Here is a 13154-nt window from a genome sequence, read left to right as displayed (position 1 = left end):
ATAAGACTGAAGAAGGCTTCACTCTTCCTTCCATATATATTCTTAATTAGGAGTTATGTGGCATTGTACTATAAGACCTCCAAAACACGTTGACTTTACCAGATATGTATCTTAATTTGCAAAGCAAGTTTTTTATATGTACGCTACATAGTTTGTTTGTTCCACAAGCTACTAATACGTAGTTAACTTATTGATCAAGTATCTAATCTACCAATCAACTATAAACATATCAAAAATCAAAACAATATCTATGAAGCTTCTAGGAAGGAGCTCTAGAAAATATCATGAAATGAATCTATTTTTACCAACTTTTACTTAATCATTTAGGTAAATATTAAAATAAGTATGTATATCCATGATATTATTACAACCTTCAAGATGACATAATAGAGATGAAGACCTTGAAGAATAACAAATAGATGGTGAGATACAACATATTTGATATTATGACCTTAAAAGAGACTCCTAGTATTTGGTAATTTTATTAGAGGTAGGAAGGACTCTTGATGATGTTACAAATGTTTTATTTAAGAAAAGTTACAAAGGCCACAAAAATGATATAATAATAATTTAGACTTTACACCCTAAAATAAGACATTATCAATGGATGAGAGGACCAATCAAATTCCCTTCAAAGAGAATAAAGATTAGAATACGTAGCAAATATAATTCATTGCATTTTGGACTTCTTCAATATGCAATCACCACTTGTCATAGAATTTGTTTCTAAAAAGAGAGGTAATGTCATGAACATTTATATTTACTGATATAGTTATCTAAATAATATGAATAATTTAAAATAGATAAAAATAGTTTAATTAGATAAAATTTTATAAAAAAACTTTTTAAAAGCTCCATTAATATGGTTTCATCTTTATATGTGTCAACACATGATTGATAGGATGAACACTTAGTGAATAAATTAGATGCATATTACATGTATTAATAGCTTATAATATAAGCTAACCATGTGACACACATATAAAAAACTTGTCTTGCAAGTAAAGACATATGTCTTGATAATTAAACAGATATTGAGGATCCTATAGAACATCGCCATATAACTTCTAATTAGATAGTATATATAGAAGCGAGAGTGAAGCCTTCTTCATTCTTGTCAATTCTTTTTTTACTTCTAGTCTAATTTCAAGAGTCTCTAGATTTTTAGCCTTTGGCAATAGTCATTTCAAAAAATAAATAAATATATATATACTATCTTATTATTATTTTTTCATCTTTCTTTGATACTTATCTCACTTATTTATTGTATCTTCTTTAAGTTCTTATCCTTCATAGTAAGGCAACTTAACCACCTTATCATATGATGTAGCATTGGATGCCAAATCTTGTTGGATGTATGTAATTTGGTTTGGTTTAGTGATTTTACATCCATTTAGTTATTCTTTGTTAGTTGACTTTGTTAATATCAACTAGGATTTGAAAAATTAGATAGAGAAACCACCTTGACTTGACATTCTTGTCAAATCAAATCTTATGAATAATTTTAAAAGAGAGAAAGCTTGTGTTGTATAGATTTGCTTGGCTATGGAGATTTAGCCATTTAATAATGCAATAAGGTTTTTTCTACTCACACTTACGTTCTTTGATTCTCCTTTTGTGGTATGAGAGATAGCTTGAGTTATTTTTATGTAGATTCATAATCTTTTCTTGAAACTCTATTAGTTGTGCATTTGTATTTGATTTAAATTGTATACTTTGTGGTTGATTTATGGCACTCAATGTGTTGTGTGTAACAATCTTTGTTTACACAATTACTTTGTGTTATTAAACACATGTTAAACACATGAGTAACTAGATACTAACTATTTCTAAATTTTTCTTTTCTAATCCTTTTTATACTAGTTTCTTTTCTAAACTTCTTTTATACCAATTCTTTTCATTTTTCTTAGATTCCATTCACACTAAATCTTTTCTTGATTATTATCCACAAAAGATGCCAAATTTAATAATTTATTTTTAGAAATTAAAATTATTGATTTAAAATTAAGAGTTAAGATCATTTTTAGAAAAGAATCCCAAATTAAAAATTACTTTTTGAATTTAAAAATATATAATGAATTAGGTTTGAACCATTATTGTGGATTAAAAATCATCCACAATGATTGCGCAAGCTTACTTCTATACACCATTTGCAACCATGTGTTTAGATCATAAATTTCAAAATTTTCAATAGGACAAGAGAAACTTTGTAATTTGGACATTTTAATAAATTGCCAGGGATTGTTTTTCAAATTAAAGAAAACATGAATTTGATTGTACAGTTTTGAGAACAATTGCATCCATCGAGAATAGCCACCATGCATATTATAGTATTATAGTATAAAATGTGTCAAAAATATTTTGATTGAGCACCCTCACGTAGGTAATTTCGCTTCAATGACACAATACAATCTCTGGTGCTATTCGTAAATTAGGTCCACAATCAGATATAAATAAAATGGTTCTCTCTGCTGACTGCTCTGCTTCTCTTAACCGTGTCGCATTCTGAGCCCCGCTACAAACAAAATTTCTCATCTAAATGAGTACAATCCCATTTCTCCAAATATCTTACGTTGATAGTGAAATCCAGCGAATGATAGTTGAAAAAACTGAGAAGATTCAAACACAGTGATATGCACAAAAAATACACATCTTGATCAGAGAATTCAGAATATAAAAATGCACATAAAACTCATCCACCACATACAATTTTGAGATCAGTAATGGTGGACCTCATCCCACCACTATTCAATCCTGCACACCCGGCTTCGCCGACTGCACCCCAACTCTCCATTCCAATTACCATACAATATCCAGCGTCATCAAAAATCATCAACCTTCTGTTCATCATGCAGTTGCCATACACCACCTACTCCCTACCTCCCCCTTCACCCCCACATTCCCATTCCCGCTCTCTATCTCCCTCCCCGATCACACCATCACCCGATCACACCATCACAGCCACCGCCAACAGAAAAGAATATTGTCCGTGCTTTCCCTTTCCCACCGCACCGCACGCTACACACAGGGGGGAGCTCATATCACCCCGTCCCCTCATCATATCCCTACATCATCCCACTCCCAATCCCACTCCCACTCCCTCTACGCCTCCGTCTTCTCCCACTTCAGCGGCTTCACCACCTCCCACGTGAAGTCCGGGTCGTTCCTCCCGAAGTGCCCGTACGCCGCCGTCTTCTGGAACCTCCTGTTCCCGCCTCGCTTCAAGTCCAAGTTGATGCACATCATCCCCGGCCTGAAGTCGAAGTTCTCCTTCACCAGCTTCAATATCTCCGAGTCGTGAATCTTCCCCGTCCCGTATGTGTCCACGAACACCGACAGCGGCTCCGGCACCCCGATCGCGTACGACACCTGCACGATGCACCGCCGAGCCAGCCCCGCCGCCACGATGCTCTTCGCCGCCTGCCGCACAATGTACGCCCCGCTCCTGTCCACCTTCGTCGGGTCCTTCCCCGAAAATGCGCCTCCTCCGTGCGCTCCCCACCCCCCGTACGTGTCGATGATAATCTTCCTCCCCGTCAGCCCCGCGTCCCCGTGCGGCCCCCCGATCACGAACCGCCCCGACGGGTTCAGGTGGAAAATCGTGTTCTCGTCCATGTACTTCTCCGGAATCACAGGCTTTATCACATACTGCTTCAGGTCCGCCGCGATCTGGTCGTTCGTCACCGTCTCGTCGTGCTGCGTCGATATCAGCACCGTGTGCACCCTCAACGGCACCATCGCACCCCCCTCGTTCTTGTACTCCACCGTCACCTGCGTCTTCCCGTCCGGCCGCAGCCACGCGCACGTCCCGTTCTTCCGCACCTCCGTCAGCTTCGCGCCCAGCTTCGTCGCCAGCACGTGCGTCAGTGGCATCAGCTCCTCCGTCTCGTCCGTCGCATACCCGAACATGTGTCCTTGGTCGCCCGCGCCGATCTCCTCTGGCTTCTTCGTGAAGTGCCCGTGCACACCCTGGGCAATGTCCGGGCTCTGCGCCTCCAAGTTCATCAGCACCTTGCACTTGTCTGCATCCAGTCCCACATCGTCCGACGTGAACCCAATCTCGCGGCATGTGTCGCGCACGATCTTCTCGTAGTCCACCACCGCCTTCGTCGTGATCTCTCCGAACACCATCACCATGTTCGTCTTCGTGCACGTCTCGCAAGCCACCTTGCTGTCAGGGTCCTGCTCCAGGCACGCATCCAGGACGGCGTCCGACACCTGGTCGCACAGCTTGTCGGGGTGACCCTCGTTCACGGATTCGGAGGTGAAAAGAAATGTCTCCATCTGACCAGGCAAACCACATCGCATGCAAGTTGTTTAGATGCATTGCAAACGAGCATCACGATATTTGTATTAACGTAAGATCAAGTCATTTCTGTAATGAGGGTAGAGAAAGTAAGCTTCGGGTAACTTTCGAGAAATACATGCTTTGAAAGTGTTAAACTCTTCATGAACCTTAAGGATCTGCGCGAGACCGAAAACGGAGCTTGAGAAACAAACAGGCAACAATGACGGATGGCATTGGAAGGAAGAGGCAGACAATCCTGCTGGAGTCAACCCCTGCAATCTACGAAGGAGTGCATTGATGGCGACGGCCTTGAGAACTAGTGTACGACTCAGTAAGCGGAATAGTGCACGCGTGCTAGAAGATCCTTACAAAATCTCGACAAGAACGGGAACTCAAAACCCTCACATGAGAACGCATTATTTTTAGACGGGGATAGTGCTATCGACCAGATTAACACTCAAAACAAAGTCGATCGCGAACTCTAGAAACTTCACGGTACACTTCACAACCCCTAGCCCAAACTGACATAGCCAGAAACCGCTCTACCTTGCGCAAGTGAAGAAGAGCAAAAACATCAGGGTACGAAACCGAGCACACCTCGAGTGAAAGGATTCGACGACGAAGACTGGCAGCAGCAAGGCCCGGAGCTGCCGAAGTAAGCAGCAGCGTGCAGAGAGAGAGGGTGAAGGGGCAGAGAACAAGAGGAGCGGGGATGGTCCATGGAAGTGCCTGCGACAGAAACCTTATAGAGGTCTCGCAACGCGGAGTGCAAGGGTCGCGGCGTGTCTGGCCCGTCCGATCGATTTTTCATCCCCTGTCGTCGCTGCGCGTTTCCAGTCGATTCCAGGTGGTCTATTCCAGGCTCAGAAAATGGAGACCTGAATGAGATTCCCTTATTTGTGTTTGCCATAAATTAAGTGAGAATGCTCCACTGTCACCCCTCGTCCACACTGTCTTGCACAGACAGTTGTGGGTCATTAAAGGGGGGGGGGTTTGGTTGGCTTGTGTTCTTACTTTCCTTGAAGTTTCATGGCGCCTCATTGTTCCTCTCTCCTGCTTGGTCCCCCCCGCCCTTTCCCATCTGGGTTTCCTCCTTGCCTTGCATTTTTATATCATCAAAAACAATTTTTAGTTTTCCAGGGATGCCTTGATTCGGATTGATTGCCTTATTTTAGCCAAACATGGCTCATGTTGTATTGTAGTAGTCAACCTGATCTTGCATGAATTGAACACATGATGCGTTCGGGTAGTGTTAAGTATTCATATTTATGAAGCTGTGCTTCATTTAACTAAGATTCTTCCAAAAGCCAATTATGAAATTTACAACATTAAATTAAATTAAATTAAATTTTAATGATTCAATCAAACTATATTATCAACAATAGTAGCAAAACACGCATGACAAATGAGTTGTGAAGTGTTTCAATATTCATTGAGAAGCAGTGGTAAGTTTTTTATTTCACATTTTTTTTCTTTATATATGTTTATATGTCTGATCAAAACAAACATGCATATATAAAGAAATAAACATATAAACATATATACATATATAAAGAAAAAAATGCACATGAATATTGATATTGGAATATCGTTTGATAATATTAGTAATATAAAAAATCCAAACAACCTATTATCACATTTCAGGCAGTAATGTGGTGACAATGGCAGTACATTCTGAAATCAATGCTAACACTGGGCATTAACAAGAAATCTGGAATGGATTGAGAAATAGAGGAATTAATTACTCAGTCATCATTAGATATTTTAAAAGAAATAAAAACTAAAGGGAAAATAATATGTAATATGAAACAAATTCCTTTTTTCCTTAAAGTTCTGAGGGAGTCCATGGTCACAGACACACAGGCTACATGGGAGAGCAATAAGCAACACAGTCAGAAAATGAGAGGGCTTAAAACTGATGCAGCCAAATGAATGGATGTGCTAGAGGAGGGGGAGTTGGCATGCAACTGTTATGGGTGCCAATGGATCCCTTCCTCACAGCATTTGTAGGATGGTATCTGATATTTTGTCTTTTGAAATGCTTGGTTCTAGTTAATCAAGCCTCCAACTCCCACTTCCTCCCAAACGCAGAATATGCAAAAGGATATATGAAAAACTGAAACCTTGTGCTTCAGATCCCCACTCCCTCAACTGCATTCACTGCCACCTAGGACACACTTGCTGTAGCCACATGTGTGGCTTCTTCAGTTAATCACATGGGGATGGAAGGTGGATGAGAAACATTCTGTTCCTTTGTTTTTGTGCCACAAGCCATGCAACACTTTTTTTCTAACCCACTTTCTTGTCATAGTGCAAGTTCAAGCAGTGTAACTCGAAGACCACATACTTTTGGGTTATTTGGAAATTAAAACAAGAACAAAAAAAAAAAAAAACAAAAAAACATTGATGTAAAAAGAAGTGGTGCACTAGATTTTTTTGCTCTCAAAAAGTTGGCATCAAAAATACCTGTGTTGTGAGTTGTAATGGAGGCACGGGAATTAAACCTGTCAGGATAATTCAATTATACATAACTTACTTTGCTCACTCCAAACAATTTGGTATACCTTCATGAACTCCAGAAAATTTTATAATTGGAATCTCTCTTTGAATGGATGAGGAGGAAGTATAAGATGCCCTCATTATTGTGTTCAGCTAAAAACTGTTGGTCTAGCGTTAGTTACTGAAAACTCAAAGCTGACAAGTTTCATACTTTTTGCGAATCCTGATTCGACGAGGATCTCCAAGAGCAGAATCTTCGGAATGAGAGAGCTTTTCATCCCGGGTGACCGGTGCTGTCAGGCCAGGGTTGGGCTGGGAGACCCGTGCTTCTTCTCCTTCTGACCAAACTTTCTTGAAAGCCCAGTCAGCATTCCAAGGTTGTCCATATTCCAAAGGATTAGCGAGAAGATCCCTTTGGAAAGAAAACGGAAAAAAGCATCGAGGGAATAATTCGTCGTAGTCCTAGGAGAGCGATTCGATGCAGAACTGTTGGGGTCTCTCAGCCCGATTCTTTCTGGAAAAGGAGTTGGTCTTATGAAAAGCTGAGAACTAGAGAAAGATATAGGGCGTGCATTATTTTTCCCTGAAGCCAATGCACTCAATTTGTTATTATTATTATTATAAAAACCGCTTCAGGTTTTGTCCTCTTTATCGATCTGACAACCACAAATTTCACGGCGTTCCACGGAGACCATGCCATGCCATCGCATGTGAGCCAGGACTCAGTTCCCAGCTCATCCTCATGCCTCCACTCCCGGCCTACAAAATAGGAACATAACGACACAGGCAAAATATAATATAAAATAATATAATAAAGATGTCGATAAGATAATAGGGGGGGGGACATATTAATATTGTCATGAGACCGTGCCAAGTACAACCACTCTTTCGTTTCCAAATCATATCGAGGTGTCTTTTTGAGATGTAAATCGTGATGGGCCAGATCGAGATCCGTATTTTGTTTTTTGTTCTTTTTTGCGTTAAGTTCGGCGTTGGATTAGCGAGTGGTCCGCACTTGCTAATTTCTGGATCTTGGTCACAGCCAATGGGGCCGTGGATCGACATCCCTTTAAGTTGCAAAACAGTCCTCTCGATTGAGATCTCGACCGGAACCAGGTGACACTGGTGTTTTAGCGCTGACTTGACGACTGGGAGCACCGGACTCCCTGGCCTTCGGGAGTTCTATTAAAATTGGATGGTGTTACTGTAATGAATAACGACTTCACCGGGCCCTCATTCTTGCAGTGTCATTATGTTTCTTGTTTCATGAACGAAGCATCAATTTTTCGTTGTTAATTGGATAAGTGGTCATTGTAATACACGACTTGTTTGTTTAAAAGGGTACGGTATTGAAATTCTAGCAGTGTTGGACGGGATCTAGTCATGTTACATTCTTTTAGATTGGGAGGGTTTATTTTATTTTATTGTCATTTTACTCTTAGTAGTAAGAACCTTTTGTATTTCGCAGCGATCCTTGCAGATTCGTTAAACATATAATAATCCAAAAGCACTGTTTTTTCTCAAAATTTTGATTAATTCCAGAACAATTTGTTTCACCAATGTAAGTAATTCGACATGCCTTCATGCACACACACTCTCTCTCTCTCTCTCTCCTTCTTGTCCTTAACAAAAATAAAATATTCCAAAATCTGAAGTTTGAAACCAAACTAATAACGGAAAACCATTATTGGATTGGAGGAAAGGGGAGGGGGGTCTATCTATCTCTATATATATCTCTCCTGGGCCAGGTAGTTTTGACCAACCCAATCCAATCCTAAACCCAACCCCCCCTCTCCCCCCTTCCGCAATATACTGAATGGCGAGTCTCAGGTGGCTCACGATGGCCAGATAAAGCCCTCTCCTCCTCCCCCTCCAGGAGGGAGGAACAGTGATAACAATAACAGTAATAATTCCAATAATAATAATAATAATAATAAAGGAGGAGCAGAAGCAGAAGGGAGGGAGGGAGTTGGCACTGTGAATCCATCCTCCTCATCAGGTGGATTATTATTATTCCACCTGGAAGTGATAGATGGATGAAGAATGGATGGATGTAGGACCCCACCACGTGGTGGGCTGGCTGGCTGGCTGGCTCCTGTGCCTGCCCTGCCCTGCCCTCTTGCATCCATCCTCTCATATATTTATTCCACTGGCTCCTCCTCCTGCTGCTGCCATTATTGGGGGGGGGGGGGGTGGGGTGGGTTGCTTGCTCCCCCCTCCAACCTCGCTCGGCCTCTAGCTCCTCCGTTGGCGCGGTGGTGCATTATTGGGGGGCAGGGAGGGAGGGAGTGGGCGACCTGCGTGAGTGAGTGAGAGAGAGAGAGAGAGAGAGTAAGTGGGTGAGTGAATGTCAGTCAGTCAGTCAGTTAGTCAGTCAGTCCTGCCCCATATTTCTGGGGGCGGAAACAAGGAAGGAGGGGATCCCGGTCCTGGTTCTGGTCTCAATTCACTGGGATTGGTCTCTCTCTGGCTGGGATCTCTCTTGGTTCTGCTGGAGAGGAGTTCTACTTGTGTGTCGTCCAGATCTGGAGAGTTAAGTTAGTGGTGGTAGCAGCAGCAGCATCTTCTTCACCTTTCTCTTCATTGAAGCGACGGACGGAACTATGCGCGCTTCTTCATGATTCGGTGCCTGCACTCGATGCACAATAGCCTCTCACTGCAGCCTCCCACGCTCCCTCCAATACTAGGATTTCATTTTGGGGTTCTGTGATGGGTGGCTAGGGGACAATAGCGTAATCCCGAACGCGTTAATGTGATCTATTCGCAGACCTGAATGATGAGAGAGCTGTAAAATTTTCTTCTCATGGAGATGACATTGGCAGTATTTTTGATATGGCAACTAATATTTGATTGCCCTTTCTCCTCATATTCCTTTTGTTACAAGCTGATTTTTTTTCTGGATGTCATCTAGTCCACAATTTGTATATTTTCAATGTATGTATGAATAGTAATGAATCATGACTGTGTGTGTGTGTGTATATATATATATATATACATATATATACTTATTTGTTGTATTGATGGTTCGATTTGTTTAATTTTATTGTTGGTTTCTTTCTTTCTTTGTTGTTTGTGTTGCAGAAGAAAGCATGAAAATTAATGTTGAAATAAATTTGTCAATTATGGATTTATATAGAGTAATGTGAAAGCATGACAAATATGCACATGTGTTTGTGTGTGTGTGCGTATATATATATATATATACACTCAAGAAATATAAAAAAGGAGAATGTTAAATACACCCCCTTCCATCACTATTTCCACCCCTTCTGTGACTTTTGGCTTGCAATGCTCAATACAACTACACCTCATAAATGGAATTCCCTCCCTTTCTTCCACATGACTGTTTGGCTGTCTTGGAAGCACTTGTGATGATGATAAGTACATCCCTAAATACCTTCAACTCCCAAATACTATCAACCACCAAATTATATTATATTCAAATGGTAAGGATGTCATCTCAACCTAAAATTTCCTACAACTCACAAGAAGACATGTTGCACTTTGTGAAGGCATTTGCTCACACCTAAGGCTGTGCGCTTACAATGCTATGTTTTGATCCTTCTTAGCAGAAGATTGTTTTGAAGTGTGATTGAAGAAGCAAGTACAACCCAACAAAAGCTCAAACAAATACAAAGTGAATTTGTAGAGGATCCACACAGAAGATTGGTTGCTCATTTCAACTCAATAGATGCTTTCACAAGTCAAATAGACTTTAATACATTATAATAATCAAGCATGAGCACAACCACAAGACTTCTATCAACTTGGCTAGACATTCTAGTGTATTTTGTCTTTAGTTTAATTAATGTGAAGTAATGCAATAAATGGCTGCTGTTGGCATTGCTCCAAAGGACATGTTGTTCACTCTAAGGCAAGCCAATTCAAGCACATAAGTAATAGCAAAGACCATTGACTACAAGAAAATATGCATCCAAAAATTTGAACTTGGTAGTTGCCTGCCAATCCTTGCTCTTGTGGATCAACTTTAGGAATTAAACTTCTACTTCGACTACTGTGTCCATATTGTTGATCAAGTATCACATCTGTTTATTTGTACATCTTGGATGTGTGAAACATGCTCGTAAGTATCTTTACATCTGAGTCATAAATTGTCCCTACAAGATAAACCTATTTCACATGCCAGCAAAGGTGCACTTGTATGTGCATAATTCCCATCTTCTTTGGCACCTTTATAATATATTATGGCTTGGACTTGAAGTTGGATTTGCACATTAAGATATTTTAAGTAATACAAAAGTATTGCTAAATATGGATAGCTTTGGATCCATTTTTAATAAAGTTAGAGGCACCTATCAAATCTTGGCACCTCATCAACAAGAACATGTGCACAATCAGCTACTTGGGCTAATATTGTCAATACATGGATTAAAAAATCTGTTAATGCACCATACTTGTGGATGTCTAAGAGGCTCTACCGAGCAAGTACCATACTTAAATTATTCTTCAATACAAAGAGATCCATCGTAGATTAGATTAATCCAAAAGGATGCATTTTCTCAAACTCCAAGCATAACTTGTGTATAAAAGTGCATAATGCATGTACTTGTGCACAGTCACAGAAGGGGTGGTAATAATGATTTAGAAGGTGTATTTTGCATTCCCCTACATAAAAATGTTATTTATTTATACTCAAGTAATTGGTATATTGTAAGCAAGAATGATAATATAAGAAGCATAATTTTGACCTTAAAAAATTGTTAAAATCATGGATACAATATCTCTATTTGAGATTTAATTTATTTAAAAATTTGGAATGAAAGTATTCATGAAGAAAAGAAAAAAAAAGACATTATCAAAGTTATAGTTGTATTTGTATGTATAGACCATTTTAAATAGAATGTAAGTATTTTTTTTCTAAAATGAATAAAATCATGCCTGTTATGACTAACCAATCACCAAAATTCACTGTCTTGAACATCATTGCTACATTTAGACAAGTTGATAATATCATATACACAACTTTCATAAAAAAAGTGACTCAAGGTTGTGGACTCTTTCTAATAACATCATATATCCACATGTATTATTTCAAAGGGCATTGTTGTTTTAATAACGATTTATCAATTACAGTATACTTTTTTTTTAAGTATTTCACACTCAAAAATTTAAATTAAGAAAGTACATTGTCCACAATTTTATGAAGAATAATGGTATAATATGCATGGATGCTGGTTACCATGACACACTGTGTTTTGTTGTTATTCTAAAAAATAAAACATTTCAAATTGTAAAATGCTATTGAATAATATCATCCAAAAGGTATTTGTTATTTTATTAGATTGACTCTGAGCCTCTTTTATCCCTTACATAAATTACAATAAAATACTACTAACATATTTTTTAAGTGGAAAATTGAGTGATGATTTCATCTCACCAAGTATGAATATATAAAGGGTGTAAAAGTAGAAGAAATTTTCATTACCCATCTCTCGTGGTCACCATTTGAAATAGTATAAATGAACATGTTGACAAGAACACACCAATCATTGATCTTTAACAGATTTCTTCACCTTGTGAAGGAGAAAAAAAGAACGAAAGACATAAACAATCTAATAAATAAATAAATAAATAAATAAATAAATAAATAAATAAACTAAAACTAAAAAAACATCATTGCAAACGTTCTTTCTGATAACTCTTTTTGTTTCATTTTATTCATTTTTAATCACCAAACAAAGAATTTTATTAGAGAAATATTTAAAAAGGCACTATGTCTATTCAGATATGACTTAAATTGTAACAGACATCTTCCCAATTCTTATCTTTGTACATTAGTGAAGAATGAAAAAAAAAAATCTTAAATTTATCATTAGAAAAAAGACTTTGAAATTTCTAAACCACCAACTACACTTATGATCTTCACCAGAAACTAAAGCTCGAGTTTTATTGAAATGCAAAATGCATGTAAAAACCCCAAAGAGAGTTTATTTTGTTCTTTTTGTTTAGTTTATTAGGAGTGGCATCATTTTTTACACAAAAATCATTACCTTTTTCTTCATGTACATTGATTTATTTTTCATTTACAAGTAACAAGACTTTTGTAACAACTTTGCTTTGTTGGTTACAAAAGAGCAAAGAAAGCAGTGACAGCCACGTGGCAGTTGTCACATTGTTGTTGCAGATGCTACAAGTAGATACCATATATATATATATATATATATAGTTAGTTAGTTAGTTAGTTAATTAATGAAAAGGGTACCATTAAGCAAAAAATTGTGTATGATGAAAGCAAGAATATAAAGAAAAGTAGAAGGAGAATACAAGCAAATGTGGCTTAAGTGAATGTAGAGCCACTTATTTGTGTCCAATTCTCCATCATCCTTCTTTGACTGTATTTGGAATA

General features: G+C 38.7%; 1 protein-coding gene and 1 long non-coding RNA gene across 3 annotated transcripts; one reads left to right on the top strand and one right to left on the bottom strand.

Annotated features, from left to right (window-relative positions):
* Nucleotides 1–2709: 2709 nt before the first annotated feature.
* Nucleotides 2710–4994, bottom strand: LOC112275143 (S-adenosylmethionine synthase 1). Of its 2 annotated transcripts, none has more exons than XM_073530280.2 (2): nucleotides 4835–4994; nucleotides 2710–4284 (listed from the first exon to the last, which is right to left on the bottom strand). In XM_073530280.2, the coding sequence occupies exon 2, from the start codon at nucleotides 4282–4284 to the stop codon at nucleotides 3103–3105; it is 1182 nt and encodes a 393-aa protein (XP_073386381.1). In that variant the 5' UTR covers nucleotides 4835–4994; the 3' UTR covers nucleotides 2710–3102. The 2 variants fall into 2 exon arrangements, with proteins under 2 accessions (XP_073386381.1, XP_024360983.1); XM_024505215.3 differs by having other exon boundaries at nucleotides 4886–4994.
* Nucleotides 4995–8966: 3972 nt separating this feature from the next.
* Nucleotides 8967–10700, top strand: LOC149986637 (uncharacterized). The gene is made up of 2 exons (XR_016500098.1): nucleotides 8967–10233; nucleotides 10360–10700. It is a non-coding gene; the product is annotated as an uncharacterized LOC149986637 (long non-coding RNA).
* The last annotated feature ends 2454 nt before the right edge of the window (nucleotides 10701–13154 follow it).

Source organism: Physcomitrium patens, chromosome 22 (assembly GCF_059467195.1).
Source record: "Physcomitrium patens ecotype Gransden chromosome 22, ASM5946719v1, whole genome shotgun sequence".
NCBI lineage: Eukaryota > Viridiplantae > Streptophyta > Bryopsida > Funariales > Funariaceae > Physcomitrium > Physcomitrium patens.
Note: the sequence above shows the minus strand (reverse complement) of the source record. Positions and strands in the feature narration are given on the sequence as shown.